General features: G+C 37.8%; 1 protein-coding gene across 1 annotated transcript; it reads left to right on the top strand.

Annotated features, from left to right (window-relative positions):
* The first annotated feature begins 8,771 nt into the window (after nucleotides 1-8,771).
* On the top strand, nucleotides 8,772-20,072 carry LOC122843812 (small conductance calcium-activated potassium channel protein 1-like). The gene is made up of 9 exons (XM_044138879.1): nucleotides 8,772-9,864; nucleotides 10,643-10,738; nucleotides 12,219-12,506; nucleotides 13,357-13,478; nucleotides 14,797-14,938; nucleotides 15,013-15,123; nucleotides 16,454-16,581; nucleotides 17,631-17,700; nucleotides 19,275-20,072. The coding sequence occupies exons 1-9, from the start codon at nucleotides 9,004-9,006 to the stop codon at nucleotides 19,497-19,499; spliced, it is 2,043 nt and encodes a 680-aa protein (XP_043994814.1). The 5' UTR covers nucleotides 8,772-9,003; the 3' UTR covers nucleotides 19,500-20,072.
* The last annotated feature ends 1,351 nt before the right edge of the window (nucleotides 20,073-21,423 follow it).

The raw sequence follows: 21,423 nt of genomic DNA, 5'->3' as shown, positions 1-21,423 counted from the left end.
TGGAAAAGCAAGAAAAATGTCAATGATGCGAGTGAAAGGGTTGTAGATAGAGAAGGAGGGTGAGAATGGGAAGGTTTTAATTGGTTAAACAGATGATGGTGAAGATTGTTGGGAAAAGGAGATGAGACCAGTCATGTAAATAGTGCAGAGAATAGAAACTATATTAAAGAATTCACACCTGATTTATTCATTTTTATCTTTTATCGCCAAATAAAAATAATAAATAGAAATTTTAAAATATAAGTTCTAAATATTTATCTGTTTTGATTTGTTTATTTCGTTTTTTATTTATATTTGTATTTTATTAAAAATCTATCTAAGATTAAAAATAAAATTTATATGTATTTATCTGTTTTAATGAATTTATTTTGTTTTTATTTTCAATCATTCTGGCTTGAATTTATATTTTATTCTAGTTTTATTTAAAGACATAAAAAGAAACACATTGAAATATGTCATTTCTATTTATGTATCTATTTTTATTTTTTTAGGTTTGTGACGAAAATGCTGCATGTCAAATATTTTCACAATTTTGACCCTATATGTGTGTGTTTTGATAAATAAAAAGAATTAATTAATTTGACTAATAAAAAAAAAAATTAAATAAAAACAGTTCCAAAAATACTTGGATAACATTTGCTAATTCAAATACAAATAATAAGCGCAAAAAAAAAAAGATTTAAAAAAATAATCTCACTGAAATATCTGAGTTTTCTCCTCATCCTTTAGTTTTTAATCAGTAGATTATCTTCCAAATCCCCAACAGTTTCTCATGAATTCATCCTCCATCCTTCACACACCCCCTGCTTTGTGTTCTCTCTCTCTTGTTAACATGTGCTGCACACAGCATGTTTCAGAAATCTCCATGACAGATTCTTTCACTCGTGATAACACTCTACAGTGGTGACGGCCACGCACCGCTGGGCTTGAAGCCCCGTGTGTGTGTGTGTAGGGGGGCGTGTGCGTGAGTGAGCGAGTGTGTGTGAGGTCTTTGAATCAGCGGTGCAGACGGACTCCGGTTTAATTGAGAAAGTGCTGGGCTCTGCAGGAGGACACTGGGAATGTGCATAGTTAAACTCTACTTCTCATTTGTCCTCGTGAAATGCTGATGCAAGGGCAGAGGCAGCGAGAAGCTGAAAGACCGAGGCACGGAAAGGGGGAGGAGGAGGGCAAGAAAATGAGGAAGAAAGACTTAGACTGTATAATAGATTACCCTATTACTTCTGCTGCCCTTCGGAATTACCCCCCTCTCTCCCAGGAAGCCTGTCGCACATCCGGAGCCACACATTCATGCTCTGCTGCACACAGAGGATGGAGAGTGGGTCCTGCGAGGCGAAAAGAATGATGGCAGAGTCAAGAAGAGCAGGAAAAACTGCACATTTGGAGCAGGAAATAAGCTGAATCTAATCATCATGTTGCTGGGGTTTTTGTTGTTGTTGTTTTTTTTTTTTTTTTGTGCCAAGCTAATTTTTTGCACGTCACGTTGTTGTGCACTGAGCAACCAGTGTGACACAGAGCCAACAAAACTAAATTCATTAGGCCTCGTAAAGACACAGCTTGGAGGCACCGAGGCGTGGGTGACATCTGGTGGTTTGTTTTTCAAGTGCACGCTGCGCTGGAGCTCAGCACTGGCAGGAGTGTTGTCAGGGAGCAGCGAGGAGCCGGTCTCAATTAACAAGCAGGGGAATCGGATAAGCAGAGCAAGACGGAAATGAGATGTTAATTTTTTTTTTTTAAAACGTCAGGAAAACAAAGTCAGAGAAGGAACTGAGTTAATTCCACGAACAGTGTTTTGCAAAACGTGCTTTAATACATTGACCAACATATGCACGTTTTTAGAAAAAGTGGAATAATTTTATGGCATTTTTTGCCAGGAATTTTGGCCTTGTAACAAAAACCAAAATTGCTGTTGCGATCTATTTGAGTCTATCTGATCCATCAAAGGCTTTATATAAATAACTTTAAATACTTGCAGGTATTTTGCTTCCTTTGATCTAATTTATTTATTTATTATATATCTATTGTGACATTTTACAGAACAATCAAATAACAATGTAATAAAATGCTACCTATATCAAAAAAAAAATAAATAAAGGAAATCTGACTTTGTAATTCTAGGTTTTTAAATTGGGCCTCTGTCTCTAAAAATTCCTGCTCTTTCTGAAACTCTCCCTTCAGGAAGTCATCACAATATTGTTTCTCCGTTAATTCTCTAAGAATGTTTTTACTAGCGTTGCACTGAGAGGTAGCTCAGCAGATGCGCAGTAACAACAGATGTTTGCTAATTGCTACTGGCTAGTCTGAAGGAGCTGAGTGTGGGAGTCGCAGAAGCTTGGAAGCTGCAGCTTACAGGAGGAGCTGTGTCTTGAAGGGAGACCTAGGTCCAATAAGGCGTTTTCCGCAGCTGAATGGTTGCCATCGAGATTAAAGGTTTTCTTAAACACACATTAAAGAATGAAGACAACACTCCAGGTCTGTTTTTGATGATGGAATAACATTATAAATGTGATGTAAAGCTTTAAAAAGTTGGTTTTACATAATACTGTCTCTTTGACTGCTAGTGAACCATACATGCAACAGTCTGCGATTTGAAGCTAGGTTTAAAGGAGACTTAACAATTGCACTGAAAGTAAAAATGCAAAAAAGAAAACATTCCCAAATATTAGGGCTGTCCTTGTTAATGCATGCAATTAACCTAATAAAACATTACGTGTTAATGTTACATAATGTGTAATGACGGCACTTGACATCATGTAATGTTTACCGGTTTTGCTAATTGTTGACTGTGTGGTGTCTTCTGGCTTTGTATTTTTGTGTTTTTATGATGTAAAGCACTTTGAACTGCCTTGTTGTTGAAATGTTTATACAAATAAACTTGATTTATTGTCTGTAGTTTGCGGAGGGTTACTTAGTTTACAGCAGCGGGTTACTTGGTCTTGTACTGCGGTCAACAATGCAGAGATAGGTCTAGGAGTGGTAACATTTAACTTTTACTTGTTTACTGCCAAAAACAAGTAAGAAAACAATATTGTTAATTTTACTGACAGGGGCCCCCAAATACTCTTTTTAATTATATAAAAAAATTGTTGATCCATTTTTGTATCCTTATTGATAAGGGGTTTGGAATTGTCTTTTTAAATGATGAGGTGTATCTGAAGGATGAGCCTCTGCATTAAAACTTGCTGTTAAATTCACTTTATTCTGGTTGAGCACACTTAATGCTCCACTGTCCTAAATGCTGAATGCCACACCTGACAATGCAGCCATCAGCCATCTCCCATTGCTCCTGCTGTGCTGTGTACTTTTAATTACCCAGCTGATTGGATTAGGCCCTTTCCTACGCTGACATGTCCCCTCCACTTAATAGGATGTTATCGACAAAACCAGCACTTCCCTGTGAAGTCTGATTTTGTCAGAGTGGCTTTTTTCCTGTTGTCCAGAGTGGAGTTAAGTTGATGAAGTTCTGCTCCGATGGATTTCAGTTACATCCTGTTGCAGCAAGTCCAGGAGGAGGAAAAAGTGGACTGTAATCCAATAAAATGTGTGGAATAGTGTTTCTTTGGCAGAAAGTGATTTGTTGTCCAAAACTGGCTACAACTTTCAAATAAAAGAAGTGCAAATAGCATATCATCTTCTAAAGCTCAAGATATACTCTATTTGTTTAACATATATTAAACAAACAGAGTCCTCTTTTAAATTGGTAAACTAACTCCAAGTGATAAGATTTAGACAAAGCCATTTGGGCCGCGTGCTTGTGTGGTCTATGAACTTAGTTCAGGTAATATTTATGTTTTTATAGCGTCAGGTGATGAAATAAGATATGATGACGTACCTTTAGCACACTTGTAATCCAGCTAAAGCTCAGGTCACATTATCCTCTCTCTGAAAAAACAGTTTTCATGTTTTCTGGTGGCTGCTGGTCCAGAAGCACTAGAGATCCAAATGGAAGTACAAAAACATGGAAATGTGAATTTTGCAACATACATCCCCTTTAATGTGATTGAGATCTACACAGTCTGAGTTTGACCTTATTGTTTTTTATATCTATATATGAATTTCTCTGAGCATTGAAAAGTCTGAGTTTGAGGTAAATCTGATGTGAAGTCCCAACCTGGAAACACCGGCAGCTATCTTGAACATTTTTCCTCACATAAATATTATCTATCTGTGTAGAAAAATAAACAAATAATGTACAAATGCTTTTATAATCCTAATAGACAGAAACAAAGGCTTTACTATTCCTCATGCCTTTCCATCTTGGCATTGTGTTAACACATACCTGCAGATAGGAATCTCTAACAGACCAAATCCCTGCTTTTATAGGCTACTGCTGACCAATTAATTAAATGCAAAGTTTGCACTTGGCCACCACTTCTAGTCTAAAATTGTGTGAAAATACAAGGTTTATTTTTTTTATTCAGTTTTTGTATTTTGCTGGTTAGGTAAACTCCTGGGTAGTTGGTTGGTTGATCCATTGGTTGGTCATTGTTTGGGGGTTGGTTGGTCATTGGTTTGGGATTTGGTTGGTTGGTCATTGGTTTGGGGTTTGGTTGGTTGGTCATTAGTTTGGTGTTTGGTTGGTTGATCATTAGTTTGGGGTTTGGTTGGTTGACCATTGGTTTAGCGTTTGGTTGGTTGGTCATTAGTTTGGGGTTTGGTAAGTTGTTCATTGGTTTGTTTGGTTGGTCATTAGTTTGGGGTTTGGTTGGTTGACCATTGGTTTGGGGTTTGGTTGGTTGACCATTGGTTTGGGGTTTGGTTGGTCATTGGTTTGGGGTTTGTTTGGTTGGTCATTGGTTTGGGGTTTGGTTGGTCATTGGTTTGGGGTTTGTTTGGTTGGTCATTGTTTGGGGATTTATTCGCTGATCATTCATTTGTTGGCCCATTTTTTGGTCAAATTGTTGATCAATCAGTCAATAGTTCTATGATGATCTGGACAAATCAACTTAGCATCCTTTGGCTTTTTTGAAGTGATAAGTAAAAAAATGCCAAGCACTGTCATGGTTTCTTAATACCTTGTATAGGATATGAGAGCTTACAAGATTAGACCCTCATGAACATGGGAGAGTAAAAAGCTCTATCAGACAGACTCAACACATTGTTTTCATACCCAGGACAGATTATTAGGGTCTGGAGAGACAGTCTGGCTGCAGAAAACATAATGCAATCTGGGTGTGCAGCTCAGGCTGGTTCACTTGGTGTTAGTTCATAAGCATTAAAATAAGACATAACATGATCATCAGATTAATACAGTCACTACCCTGTAATGACATTTTTCACCAAAGAGGTCTGAAGAATTTCACAACATATTTAATTTAATGAACAACAGAATCCTGTACAACAATATTTCACCTTCAGCCCTCTGGGTTTCATACACAAAATATTAGGAGTTCAACATTCATTTAAGTTGCAAAACAATGTAACTACATGAAAAGTCTGCTGGTATCACTGTGGTTATTTCTGTATTAGTTGCCAGAAGGCAGCAGGATCTAAAATAACTGTGGCTGCTTTTCCACTTTTAGTCTCCTTTGAAGTGTGAGCAGACAACTGCTCTCAGTGTTGTTTTATAGATGGGTTCTGATCCGTTTTTGGTTCATGCATCTTAGATTGTAACAGACTTCACTCATTAGAACAGTCTGTTGATGTTTTGGGATCTTACAGGAGACCCTCACCTATATTTTGGCCAGAGCTAAATCGACTTTACTTGTGTCATCTTCTGTTGCTTTGCAGCTTCATATTTTCTCAATCAATTCTACCCCAAAATGTGGGACATTTCCTTAAACTCTAATCACAACCTTTGTCCTTTTAAGTCCTATTTGTTACCTCTCCAAGTGAGTCTTGTTTATCTTTTTTCCTCCCAGCAGATCAGACCAAAGCAATTAACATGACCAGAAGATAAACTGGCACACGCTGAAGATTTAGGGCACGGAGCAGATTTGCCACTTACCAGCCCCAGCAATTAGGGAGGCTGAAAATATCCCCTGATTCGTTTCACTTTCTTAACAGTCAGAGGAGGATTTGCAGCAGAGGAGACTAACTGAAGATGTGCTGGCTTCTGTCCACAAAGCCCAGAAGAATTGACACTCAGCTACCAACTACAGCAGTGTGGATTTACAAGCTTTTGGCAGGCGACTTGAATTAATTTGAAGCCTTGCAGATGTGTATAATTTAGGACAACATAATTTAGAAACATTTGTGGTGTGTATAACCAGAACACAGTGAGGAAGCAGTAGTTTTTCCCCTATAAAAACAAACTGAATGGGGTAGATTTTTTATGTTTTTCTGTGCTGAGTGAGATATTTAATCAAAAACTGCCTGCAATGAGAATAAGGAATGAGAATGTTGAAATACACAATACAGAAGTATTTATGCAAACTGAGCCTTCCCACATTTTGTCACATTACATACAAATATGTTAAAGTATTTTATATTTCTTAATAGAAATATATGCACTATTCAGTTTTTCACAAATAGAAGTATGAAAAGTGTGGCATCCACACAGTGAGAACAATATATACTAAATATTGCAATGGTTTTTCAGAAGATGTATTGAAATTCACACCAGATGTTTGTTGCATCCTAGGTGCAGAAAGGAGCATTATCACAAATCCTTCCTCCCAGCAGCATCACTGCTCCCAATAAAAACCTGAATGCTCATAGCAGTTATTTTAAGTTTTTTATTTGAAATAATATCCCTGCTGTAGTTCAGAAGATTAAAATATTTAATTTGTTGTTTGTCGCATCCAAGGTGCACAAAGGAGCATTATCACAAATCCTTCCTCCCAGCAGCATCACTGCTCCCAATAAAAACCTGAATGCTCATTGCAGTTATTTTAAGTTTTTTATTTGAAATAATATCCCTGCTGTAGTTCAGAAGATTAAAATATTTAATTTGTTGTTTGTCGCATCCAAGGTGCACAAAGGAGCGTTATCGCAAATCATTCCTCCCAGCAGCTGTAAGACTTTATAACCATCACCGCTAACAAAAAACTGAACGTTTACATTTATGCAGTTATTTTTAAGTTTTTTACTTTAAATAATATCCCTGTTGGTGTCCAACATAGAATCACCCCAAAATAACACAAAGAGCTGCAAATACTTCAAAACACTGCAATAAACAAATGGAAGAGCGTCTGAAGAAGGCAAAATCAGGGTGGCTGATACCTGCTGTTACTCTCCCGCTGCTCTCCCTCAATCCATCTTTAAATAGACGGTGTCTACAGATTAAATACAGTTTATTTGTGTGTTATCCTGCTACTATCCAGTTGCGCTCCACCCACCCTTTGCTTCTTGGATCTTTCCAGTCAGAGGCCGCTCTATTATCTTTGCACCCATCTGTCACACGGATTTAGATAAATTCATGATGCTGAATGTCATTGTTATGACTCTGGCCTTTAATACTCCACCCTATTGCTTGAATCGGCTGGCATATTTGATATTTCATAATCTCATCACCCCACAATCTCTATTTCACCTGAATAATCTTCAATACTAATCTGCTGAACTGATTGAGGATTACGTCTTCTTTTTCCCCAAAGTGTTTCAAAAACACACTTATCTCATGAAAATAATGAGTCCAATTAAAGAGATTTATAGATGAAATGTAGGAAAATGCCATTTCTGGGTTGACTTTAAGAACATTTTCAGCTTGATCTTTGGCCCCAGGGGTCTTTACACATTCACATTTGTGCACAAGCACACACAAACCACCCGGGGGGATGAAGTCTGCCAATCCCCTCTGACAGATGACCCAGTCGTTGCCATTGCAACATCTGCAACTTAGTCCTTGCTGTCATTAAGCCCCATCCGAGCTTTAAGGAAGAAGCCCTGACGCGGACGACCGCAGAGCGACTGAATGAACGTTTTTAAGTGTGATGGATATCAACGAGCCCAACTCAACGTGTTCAGGGATAGTTCTTGAGCTTCAGCTGAATCCATGGGAGGAGCTCTGGGGGGATCCGCAGGGAAAGTTCACACGTGAAGGGAGCGGACGTTTGAAATATTAGGCTGTGAATGCAACCAAGCTGAATGGTGCTGAATCTTTGAACGTTCTCGAATGAAAATGATTCTGCTGAGACCTTCTAAGGAGTTCACCTTGAAGATCTTTGCGATTCGGGCGAACGTGACTGAGGGCTAAAATACTTCGGTGGGAAACAAGCAAAGCCGTTTTTAATCCTCGCTGTGGATTGTGTTAAGACCCGAGCCAGGACAGTAAGGTAGGATCAAAAACAATAGAAGAAAACCTTTGGATCTGCAGCTATGCAGGGGTACGGAAGAGGATTAGGGCCACTGCAAAGAAACAAATCAGACTTTTTTCTCTGAATTCAGACTTAAATTGCAGAATTTTTTTCTTAAAATTCTCACTTTTGTTATTACCAGAATACTGTTAAGAAAGTCAGTAAAGTCAGAATTCTGAGATTAAAAAACTCTTTAATCTCAGAATACCCATTTAAATTGCAGAATTCTGACTTTTCCTCAGAATTTGAGGGGGGTTTTTTAGGATACTGATTTTAATCTCGGTCAGAATTCTGAGATTCTCCTGCATAATTCTGATTAAGGATTCTTTAATCTCAGAACTTTAGACATTTTTCTCTGAATTCTCAAATTTTTTTCTCAGAATACTGACTCTAATCTCAAAATTAAAGTCACAATTGTGAGATTAAAAAATTCTTTAATCTCACAATACCCACTCGCAGAATTTCTACTTTAATTATGAATTATGACTCTAATCTTCTGAGATTAGAAGTCAGAATTTAGAGGAAAAAGTCAGATTTACTTTTCTCAGTGGCCTTAATCCTCTACCATACAAAGTGACAACCTTTGCATGCCTGAATTTTTTAAACGTGAGGCGTAGAGATATGAAAGATGAGAAAAATCTCTGCTCACTAAGCTTCAGCTGCAATTTTCCGACCAATTGCTGTTCAGACTCTTTTCACCTTCTTGTTTGTTTTGTCTAATACATTCACTCGTCTTCTGTTTGAACCTTAAAAGCATCTCTTCCCCATGGAGCACTCCCCGTCAATGAACTCAACGGTGGTGGATGGAGATGAGCTGGAGGACCACAGGCCCCTCCTGCCACCAAGGATTGTCGCCCCACCTCAGGCCTACTCGCCCCAATGTGGGATACACCACACAGTCCAGACACCCATTGACCACTCCGCATGGCTGGACAGAACCCAGGCCCTGGCTACCACGCCTTTGTACAACGGCCACCTCTACGTCACTGCGACGCCTCGATCCAACAGGAGGAGAGAGAAAACCAAGGGCAAAGAGAAAAAATGCGAGAAACGGCCACAAAATCCAGGCGTGAAGGAGCGCAACCACCAGAGCAAAACTACAACTCTGAGCGCAAACAGACTCCAGGAGACGGTTACGTCCTTCACCGATGTCCCCATGTCCTCCTGCGGGTCACCCTTCAAGGGCCACAGCAGGTCCAACCTGGATCTCAGGGATGTTGACGGTCGAGGGTACCGCAAGGCAGGCAACGTTTCCCTGGAGATGCACGACCGCCAGAGTCTCCCAGAGATCATCGTCACCAGCAAGGACGACAACCTCCAACAGCAGCAGCACAAACACAAGGCGCTGCAGTATCACCAGCACCCGGGGGAGGCCGAGGGGCCGCTGCCAGGGGCCAAGCGCTTCACTGGGAGCCCCAGCCCCAGTCCTCAGCATAGCCCCAAACGCAAGGAAGACGCCAACAAGGACTCGTACTCGCGGACGCACAACATCGGCTGGCGGCTGGTCCGCAGGAGGGCCCTGTTCCTGAGGAGGCAGCGGCTGAATGACTGCGCCCTGGCGGTGGGGCTGTTCGGGGTAGTCATGATGGTGATGGAGACGGAGCTGTCCTGGAGCATCTACAGCAAGGTCAGAGGGCTTCTGGAGTGCAAAGAGTCGTTCAACAAATCACACGGCACGGCTGCATCTTTAATATGTCATCATGATGTTATAAACAGAAGGAAAATGTCATTTTATATACATTTACACAGGATTAAAGCCGTTTCTTCACTTTTATATCCCTGAAATATTTGTATTTATCACCATGTAAATATATTACATACAAAAATGTTTAATAAACTCTCAGCTTTATGTTCCATGGGGTTAATTTTAGGGTGCAGAAAACGAATGAAAGATAATTCACAGTAAACACTACAAAAATACCAAGTCTTACACAGTATTTATGACTAGTTTGACTTATTACACTTGAAATAAGACAAGACTAACTTACAAGTAACTTTTCAGCAAGACAAAGGAGTTTGTTTTAGGCCAATCATTTCTTAATATTTATGAAAAAATGCTAGTTCCACTTGCAGATTATTTGATTTATAACAAGAAATAATTGTCTTGATAAGTAAAATAAGGATTTTTTTTTTTTTTACTAAAAACAAGTTCCTATATAGAGCTGAAAAGTTACTGTCTTACTTCAAAATGTTCTATAGCTTTTATAACAAAAATACTTGGCAAGATTTTGTTTTTGCAATTAATGCAAAAATATATATATAATAAAAATAATGCACTGTAGTAGAATTTGCAAATGTATTGTTTTGAACTTGCTTTTATTCAATTGTTCTGATTTTGTTTCTTGAAACTGATTTAAATAAGTCTTAGAATCTGAATTATTCTCCATGTGCTGCTTCTCCTGCAGAGCTCCATCTACTCGCTGTGTTTCAAGTCAGTCATCAGTTTTTCTACGCTCATCTTGTTCGGCCTCATCGTGGCGTACCACTGCTGTGAGGTGCAGGTGACCCAGCTGTTCATTCTTACATGACCAAAAATGATCCCCAATGTGTCTCTTAACATCTCTGAAATTAAAGAGTCCAACCATTTTTCTGTAAAAAGTTTCTTATCTGTTGGGAAATTCTTTCTTAAATTGTTTCAAATAAACTTTTCAGAGTTGTGTGTGGGAATATTTTTGAAATAACACTTTTTTGAACAAACTCAACACCTCAACCTCAGAGGAGAGCGTTATATAACCTGCTTTCTGATTTCCCAATCACTGCTGACCTGGTTTAGAACTGTGACCCAGTGCTGAAGGAAAGCAGGCCCATATTTAAGGACTGATCCTTCAATATTGTTTTCCTCCCATCTTGATTTAGTTTTCTCGGGAAGCTGGAGTTTAATTATAAATAAGGTAGATTAACCTTTCCTGGAAGTTTGTAATCTGGTAAAAATCACCAATTAAAATAGCCTTCTCCAAACGAGCAAAAATATAGAAAGCAAGATGTTTTTCTCTTGCTATAAGTAAAGAAATCTGCCAATGGAATGAGCTTATATTGTGTCAATATATATATATATATATATTTTTTTTTAAATGAAAGCAAGCTCCTATATCTTGCTGATAAGTTACTTGTAAGTTAGTGTTGTCTTATTTTAAGAGTACTAAGATATTTGCACCAGAAACTAAACAGAAATTGTTTAGACTTTGTGTTGTTGCAGTGAATGTTGCAGGCTGTAGAGTGTTGAGTTGCAAATATATATTTTTTAAATTAGCTAAGGTGTAGCATACTTTGAAAAGTGCTCCTCAAATTATTCTAGTTTGTTTTGCACAAACATTTTTAAATAGACAAAACTGATGTCTTCCAAATCTGGCAACTACATTCTTATAAAGACATAGAAGAAGAAATGAATACATTTACTTATGGGGTCCATATGGAAAAAATATGGATCGTCCACAAGTTAAATAATGGTCCCATGTTAATTGTTGCAATAGGTTTAATGTGTAGAATAATAGAAATTGGTTTAGAACAACTTTGGGTAAAAACTGCGATATGTTGTGCATGTTGAGTTGATGTTTCTACTTCCCATTTGCCCAATGTTGTCTTTTATTAGAAGATAATTTAAAGTCCCAATTAGTATCCTTCAAGACTAGCAACATTAAAACACACAGTTGAGTCCAAACTTTTGGTCTGTACTGTATATAAACTTGTTTTAAGTAAATAATTCAATACCATTGATTTAGAAAAGTAGTAGTTATACTGGCACTGGGGAAAATGTCTTGCTATAAGTGAACTAATACTCTTTCATTGTCTTAAAACAAGCTCATATTTCCAGCTGAAAAGTTTATTGTAAGTTAGTTTTGTCTTATTTAATGTGAAATAAAATATTGGCACTACAAACTAGACATAAAGATATTGTGTAGACCAAAACTAAATCCAACTCTGGACAGAAGTCCTTCCCTAGAATTGCTTCAGCTAAATCATTTCTTCTCTTCCTTTTGACAGCTCTACGTTCATGACATTGGTGCAGAGGACTGGAGAATTGCCATGACCACCGAACGCTTCGCCCTGATCGTCTTGGAGCTCTTCATAGTGGCCATCCATCCTTATCCGGTGGGAATGCTGGCATACTTCCAGAAGACCAAAGTCCGCACAAGCCTCTCTGAGACAGAGCTGGAGATCATGCTGGCTTTGCCCATGTTTCTGAGACTGTACCTGCTGGGTCGGGCCATGATGCTGCACAGCCGCCTCTTCACCGACACGGCCTCCCGAAGCATCGGAGCTCTGAACAAGGTGGGGACGTAACTCCTTGACAAGCTTTCTTTAATCTGGCTTGACTGAACCGCACTAATTTGAAAGCCTGACTTGTGTAAAATGAATCAAGAAGACAAATTCAAGACTCGGGTTTAATTTTATAAAGCAGTGTTTCCCAACCCTGGTCCTCAAGGCACACTGTCCTACATGTTTTAGAGGTTTCCTTGCTTTAATGTCCCTGATTCAGCTGATTGCAGTTCAACAAACGCCTGTTAATCAGTCAGCAATTGAAATCAGCTGGACTGAAGCAAGGAAATGCAGGGCAGTGTGCCTTGAGGGCCAGGGTTGGGAAACACTGTTATAAAGAGTACAGGTTGAAAACAACCTGCTTAGGATATGATTTCTGAAATTTGGAGTATGTTTCGGACAATGACTTGAGCTGCCCTTTGGTTTTGTACATTTCATCCTCATCTGTTTATATCTTGTTGTGTCTAGGTGGGCCGAGAGGTCTGTAAAAGTGTGACGCTTGAGGTGTGACTAACAGTTTCACTTTCACGAACCCTGCTGGTTTCACATGCCAGACATGTCCCTCACTGACTCCTTTATGTCCCCGCTTTCATTTCCATATCTCAACATGTCCACCTGGCTAATCCCTCCCTTATAACTGCAATATAAAAGTGATGAAAATGACGTCTGCATCCCTCCCTCCTCTGCAAAACCAAACCTACTGTCCATGTATCGAGCCAGATTGCGAACAAGTTTTCTTATCCCTCATCTCCTCTGTGTTATGTAAAGATTATCTGACAGGTGCTATTCTAAGTAGTCTGACTAAGTAGTGCTCTTGTGTCAAAATGATGACGTAATGAGTGGATTTTTTTTTTATCGCCAGATCCACTTCAACACCCGCTTTGTGGGGAAAACGTTGATGACTACCTATCCTGGCACCGTCCTGATGATTTTCAGTGTTTCTCTGTGGATTGTGGCGGCGTGGGGCCTACATGTGTGTGAGAGGTATATGTGTGGAGAGCATCTGATGTGGAAGCGTCACGTAATTCCTGGTTTTAGTTTGCTGAGCTACAAAGTCTTTACAAAGGTTTTAAGTCAGAACTTATTCCTACAGGTATTTTTGAATAGTTAAATAGTTTCCCAACTTTATCAACCACACTGGCTAGAGGACATATATACATGCTGATGTATAGGAATACTAATGAATGTATTGTAATTTCCTTTAGTGAAATAATTTGTCCTCAGTGAATAGGGTGTCAAAACTGGTAGCAGCCCAGGGGCCACATTCTTGTGAAGTCCGGCCCTGTGTGTTGTGCATATTGATGCACTACTATTTCTAAATTTTTTATTACCGTTTGCGTTTTGGAAGAAATTAAAAATGACTTCAAACCTACCACAGTAAAACAGTAGTAAGGGTTGACACCGTGATGTCAGTAAAGTCGTAACGCAGTACGCTAATCCGACGGCTTTTTTCAGTAACAAGTAACCTAACGCGCTATTATTTACAAACTAGAAACCAGATTGAAGTTACTTATCCAAATCACTATGCGTTTTGATCATTTTACTATTTAAAAACATCTATACTTACTTTTCCTCCTCCTGCTTAGAGAGATGTGTAATCCCACGCAGCGACACAAAGGTAAACAATGGCGGGAGGAGAGAGATGCGTGTTTTCTAGCCGGAAATACAGGAAATATTTTGAGATTGTGTCAGCTAAAAATTACAATATTAACATACTAGCGACAAAGTGCTATTGGTACACCTTTGAAAATAGGTGGGACAAAATAAGGAGTTATTTTTTGTAGGCCTATTTCAAAGAAAGACCCCTAGTGGAGGATAGAGACATTACCAATCGATCCCAGATAAGGCATACGAGCAGATTGCTGATGTTCAGATCACAATTTCCTTGAATAAATGTAACAAACATTAATTCATGAAAAATTGTAACTTTACAACAATTTTCTGTCTGTATTTACATTGGTTTTATTTATTCATTTCTTTATTGCTTGTATAAACTAACATGAATTGGTATTTATTTTTTGTTAATTCCTGATTGGCATTTTAATGTTGAGGCAGCAGGGGGCGTTTTTGGCGGCTACTAAAAAGCTACTAAAAGTAACTGAAAACGTAACTTGTAATTTATCTTAGTTAACTCAGTTACTTTTACACTATTTCATTGGATTATTTAAAATCAAATTATCAGTAAAGTAACTACTAATTGCTAATTTTTAAGGGGTGATCAGTAATCAAGTTACTTTTTCAAAGTAACTATGCCATCGTTGGGTTGACAGGGAGAAGAAAATTGTCTTGTTTGTCCCTCCAGGCACCACAATTACAGAGACCTTAGCAGCAACTACATGGAGGCCCTGTGGATGGTCTCCGTTACCTTCCTGTCCATCGGTTATGGAGACGTGGTCCCTCACACTTACTGTGGCCGCAGCATCTGCCTCCTCACTGGGATCATGGTGAGACAAAGGCGGGGAGTTTGATCCACGTGAAGTTCAATCCCATCAAAAGCTAAATACTGTTTTTTTAACAGGGGGCGGGATGCACAGTCCTGGTGGTGGCGGTGGTGGCCAGGAAGCTGGAGTTGACCCGAGCTGAGAAGCACGTCCACAACTTCATGATGGACTCTCACATCTCCAAGAGGGTGAATACTAACAACTACAGCTGCAACAAAACTATTATTTTAGTTGTCAAAATTGGCACATTCTACACATTTCTCATTTAACCACTTGAACCTTTTATATATAATATTCGATTCCCACATCCTCTGGAATGGGCGTGGTGTTTCTGTGTTTAAACCGTTAAATTTGAATGATTCTTGTTGCTGAAGATTTAGAAGATTGAAGATTTTAAATTTGAACTTGATATGAGCTTCAGGCATCGGACAAGACAAACATTTCTCTGCAGGGAAGAAGAGGAATAATTGTTTATTTTTCTTTTTTTAAAATCTATTTAAGTTCATGGCAGCCTACTGAAATTGCTCTGAGTATAATTTCAAGTATTTCCCAGCGATAGTATGTAAAATTATTTTTGAAATATTTTCTGTCATTAATCAGTATCTTTTGAAAGCTGAACGTCCAACTCAATGGACACCAGGAGTTGGGATAACAATTATTAATTGTTACTGTGCAAAGAAAAAAGTATTTGAAATGAATTTATAGCATATTTGTGATCTCACAATTTATTGTATTTGTATGCTGATGTTTTTTTGTGAATATAAACTGACTTTCTTGAACTAATTGTTGTTTTTTCCTCTAGTGGAATGTTGAAAGGGTGTAAAAATTTGTTGGATAAAACATTTGTTTGCTATAGCTATATATTAGGACTAAAATATTAAATTAAATAATAATTTATTTTATAAAATTTTTATGCTTGTGTTTTCTTTATCAGTGTAAACTCTGACTGTGTTGAACTGCTAGTAAAAAAAATATTTTTCCCTTTATTGCAATGCTGAAAATTTTTTTAACTCTGTGCGCAAAAATTCCATCTAAATATTAAAATAAACAATCCAATTCCTTTTTTAAAAATTAGAAAATAAACATTTTAGTCTGTATATTCCAGTTGGTTGGCTTTTGTCAACTATGATATTAGTTGCTGATTATTTCAATAATCGATTCATCACGACTGTTCCAAGTAATTGTTTCAGCCCAATTATAAACATACATGTTTTATCTTTTTTGACATCTTTAATAAAGATTGACATGAAAATTTGTGAAAAATATGCAATTGGGGTAAAATGTTAGTAAGAATCCAACAGAAAGGGATTCAGAAAGACGAAGATGCTAACCTGTAGGCTTTATTTACAATCTATTTTCAATATGAAAGTCAATAATGAGTCTAAACGACTTATGTGGCTCTCAGTAATATATACGGTTTGTTGGTGTTAAGTCAGCACATCCCGTAAAAACAGCACTTAGAGGTTATGTGCATAAACACGCAATAACTCCTCGTGATTTTCTGCGTCCTTTCACCAGATAAAAATTGCAGCAGCGAATGTGCTGAGAGAGACTTGGCTCATCTACAAGCACACTAAGCTGTCAAGAGAAAGAGACCACAGCAGAGTCCGCATGCACCAGAGGAAGCTGCTGCTGGCCATTCACCAGTAAGACCACAGGAACCTGCCGCCTTTTGAATTTCCATTTATCATCCGATCCCACAGAGTAGAATCAGTGGCTTTTGAAATATAATTTCCAGTATGATGCAGTATTTTTTGATTTTTGATTTTTTTTTTGCAGGTTTCTCCTTTTCTGTTTCATCTCTATAAACTTTGTATCAGTAAATTGTAAAGCCCGAAATTCTGATTGAATTTGGGATTCACATACATTTTAGTGTTACTCTACAGTGCATTTCCACATTATGGATTACATCTGTGTTTGCTGTTTTACCTGCTACATTTAGGAGGTATTTATTTTAAAGTAAATTAAGTTTTATTCATCTAAACATCTGTATTTGCCCAGTGTTGGCTGGTGAGCTTGACACAGAAGATACGACTCTACAGTTAAAATCTTAGGAAGGAAATATTTAATTTCTGTGCCAATCAGTGATTGACATTTCAATTATTCAACTTTAAAAGAGAACATGCTTAAGCATGTTCTCTTAATATCACTAGTTTCTAGTGCAAATATCTTAGTACACTTGAAATAAGATAAAACTAACTTACAAGTAACTTTTCAGCAATAAATAGCAGCTTTTTTTAATGTTAATAATTCTTTAATGTTGATTTTTTTTTTTAAGTTCTAGCTCCGCTGGCAAATTATTTTACTTCTAACAATCATTTTTTTCTCTTGTTTTCCTTTCATGACACTGATTATTCACTAATGTAAACCTCTGACGCCTTCACAAATGGAAAATCCAACTAATGTCAACTCTATTTACAAATTATGTGGCCTCTGAAGGCAGTTGGTTTCTCTTATTTAGGGTTGACAAAGTAAAGGGAACTGAACAGAAATGCATGCACACTTTTCAGACTTTTAAATATAAAAAATTTAAGTTATCAATCTTTTTCCCACCTTACCATCATCCAATCATGAAAATAAAATCCACTGAAGCTTGCTGGGGACAGAGTGACGAAACTTAAACGTATCTGGACATTTTGAATAATTTTTTTTAGTGATTCCTACAGATTTACAGCTGACTGTCTCTCACCTTCAGGTTACGGAGAGTGAAGATGGAGAAGAGGATCCTTGCAGATCAGGGGAACACGCTCGTTGACCTCTGCAAGGTGAGAGAGGCAAGTGAAGGCATTATGTGCAGTTGCACCAAAAATAATTCAACACCCCCAAAAATTTAGGTTTATGAGCAAAATATAGAAGCATTCAAGGTGTTTGCGATAAACAAATCAAACTAAATTTAGTTGGTTCTCTAAACTCAACCCAAAGTGCCTCAAATGCAGTCTCAAAATCATTCAGCCTCTTTACTTATGAGAGTTTGCTTTTGCTCTTTTGACCAAGACGTCAGCTTTTTTCAGCATTCCTGAAGAATCTCATTTACAATTCCAAAATTGTATAAAAGCTTGATAACATTATTTTAAAACCTGAAACCAAAATTGAAAAAATTCTTTAATTTTAAAATTAATTATTTTAATGGGCTAAGCTAAATAAGCTCATTTGTTTCACATAGTTTTTGTAACTATAAACAGACCAAAGGCAGAAAAGGCTCTCAGGGTTGCAAAGGTTGCTGATCCACAGCATCACTGAGCCACTGCCCTGCTTCACTCTCAACAGGAAGTACCTTAATGTATGCTTCATTTTTAATGTCCAGATATGCTGACGAATGACAAAAGGTTCTGGTTTTGAGTTGTCTGATTTTGCTTGTGCTTTTGGACCAGGTTTTTGCTGGTGCTGGTCCTTTGCAGTCTAGGGAGGATTTTTGACCACTAACATTCACAAATCTCACTAATCTGGCAATTTTTCCTCCTACGCAATTCTGTTTGATTCTAATCTCCCTTCACTACTTTATCTGAGATTTCTCCCATTCTATTGGATTTCTTTGGTTGAATTTCTACTGGACCAATCAGCGAACAGAAGGAGAATTTGTGAACAATGACATTGACTTTCTGCTCTGTTTTAAATTTGTATTCTGATTGTAGTTTTAAGAATGATACCAGAGGAAGTGAACAAAGTCGTTCTGTCCATGTTGGTTGAATATTGTATTAACATTAAAGCTGCAGTATGAAACTTTTATTATTATTATTATTATTTACATAACTGCTAAAACTGTCACTATGTCATAACAGTAAATAATATGTGAAAAACATCAAGCTTCTCTGCTAGACTTTTCAAAAACAACCAATCAGAGTGAAGAGGAGGGTCTTAGTGATCTCAATCATGTCCATGAATGCGCTGCTCACACTTTCCCCCTTGCTGCAGCTTCTTCTCATCAACCAAACTTGTCATGAATGCTTGGTGTAGTTAGCATGGCCACAGGTTTTCCTGTAGAAGTAAGTCGTTTCTCCGCCATGTTTAGCTGGGAGTATATGAGGATGATTGACAGCGCTAAGACCCTCCTCCTGGCTCTGATTGGTTGTTTTTGGCTGGGAGTGGTGGATTTCTTCAGATTTTGTATTAGTATAGTTTTTTAATCTGACAAAAGAGTCTCATCAGGACAACTCCTCTAATTCATGGAACATGACTGTTTGAATTTGTTTACAGCAAACGCCTGAACATTTGCGAATTTTGCCAATAAACCAAATTTTTCTAAATTGAAGATTGAATTGTTTTAGCTGCAACTGTAACACTCTCAAAACAAATCCTCGATCGAGCGTTGGTGTAATTCCTCCACCAAACTGGCGCGCAGATGCAGAGCCTGATGTATGACGTGCTGGCGGAGGTGCAGGGCTGCAGGGGGGAGCTGAACTCGAACATCAGCAGCCTGGTGAAGAACGTGGAGGAGCTGAGGGAGGGCTTCCGGTGCCTGATGCCGCTGCTGTCCAGCACGCTGTCCACACAGAACTCCTCCATCCGCCACCTGCTGAGAGAGAGGGAGGAGAAGAGTGAGTGTGTGAGCGGAGCAGAGGGGTAGAAAGGCGCAGTGGGGAGAAGAAGAACCCCGTTTCAGGAGGTTTCTATTGAAAATTGCACTATGGCGGCCATGCTGGGGCAGATTTCCTGACTCAGGTGTTGGACAGGTTTGTACTGATGTACATACAACTATATATATATATAAAACATTATATGTAGCAGAAATACAAACATATGTAGAAATTTGTCCCAGCTCACTTCTTCTCAAGATATGTCTCCTGGACTAACACAAAACGTTTCAGTCATATTGAACTAGATTTGCAAGATATTGAAGTCCAATGGTGCGTTCACACCAAACGCGTTTTGAGCATCAGGCTGCAGTGTGAACGCAGCCAAAGTTGAATGTAAACCACATGCGCCTGATGCTGAAAACGCGTTTGGTGTGAACGCACCATTACAGATTTAAAGTTGATCCTAATCAAGTAAAATTTTACAGTTGACCTGATATGACGTAATTGACGCCCTGTGGATTATTTTCTTCAGGTTATTTAATTGTTTTTAAGCATCTGTTTTGTTTTTTTCTTTTAAGGAACTGTTATTCCTCACCTGTAAAAACTGCATTTTCTGACCGTGAAATAAACACTTCATACATTTTAAGAGCTTGGTATTGTGTTAAAAGCATGCAACATATATTACACTTTGCTAAACTCAAATTTATATATTTTTATATCTGTTTAAGTAACATCCTATGAATTTCAGTAGAATAGATTTCCCTTTTAGGGTTAGGTTTCTAAAATTAGAAAGCAACACTTTTGTGAATGTTTCCAAAAAGATTCTGATAATTTGTTAAAAACATTTTTCAGCTTTCAGAGCAGCTTTGCTGGAATAAATTTGAAAATCATCTAGCAGTTCATTTGTTGCACAACTTCAAAAAGTTGGCTTCATCCAAACTAATGAAAACCCAAAATTCAGTCCTTTGGAAAATGACAAGATGTCACAACAGATCAAAATATATATAGATAAATATTTGGTGAAACTGCACCCTTGATGCCCTTCACAATTTGGAAGATAATTAAAGTAATGTAAACAAGCTTATTAATAGAAAGTTTAGTGGAAGGGAAAATGTGGTATAAGCACAACATTGACAGGATTGTGAAGCCAAACATTCAAGAATTTTGAGGAAGATTCATATTGCAGACTGAGGCTGGTAATTTAAGAGCCACTACAAGTATATACATGCTGCAACTGTTGCTTTAACTTTAATAATCCACTTCTGAACTAGAAATGTAAAGAATTAAAGTATATTTTGCACTTAATTTCTAAAGCAAGGACCCTAAACCTGGAGAGGCACAATATTAATCTTGTTTAAGGTTCTGTGTGAAGTTTTGGGTCAGCATTGAATTAAGAAGTTGCATCATCTTCATGAATTCCTTCTACTGAAAAGATTCATTTTCTCAGATTTTACTTTTCATGTTTGAGTAAAATGAACATTATTTTATTGTAGAAACTACTGACATGTCTACAAAATTCCAAGCAAATATTTAGTAATTATTTGCAGAAACTGAGAAATGGTCAAAATAACAAAAAGATGCAGTGCTTTCATACTTTAAATAATACAAAGAAAACAAGTTCATATTCACTTAGAAACAATATTAATGTTTTAACTCAAGAAGAGTTCAGGAATCAGTATTTGGTGGAATAACCAGGTTTTCAGTGCAGTTCACTGCAGTGGTTTAATTTTTGTATGTGGAAATGTTACCATTCAGCCTAAATTTCTGCATTTAAATTTCTAATGCCAAATTTCCAGTAAAGCTGAACTCGTGACACTGTGTAGTCAATACTAGTGTCACTTTATAGAGTTAGAAGTGATGCTAACTTAGACCCAATTTAGAAAATGACTCTTTATTTTAAGGGGTGTTTATGAAACTGACATGACAGCATCCTAACCATGACGTTTTCATAAATGTTTATCATCATTCAGTGGA

Source organism: Gambusia affinis, linkage group LG14, assembly GCF_019740435.1.
Source record: "Gambusia affinis linkage group LG14, SWU_Gaff_1.0, whole genome shotgun sequence".
Classification (NCBI taxonomy): Eukaryota; Metazoa; Chordata; class Actinopteri; order Cyprinodontiformes; family Poeciliidae; genus Gambusia; species Gambusia affinis.
Note: the sequence above shows the minus strand (reverse complement) of the source record. Positions and strands in the feature narration are given on the sequence as shown.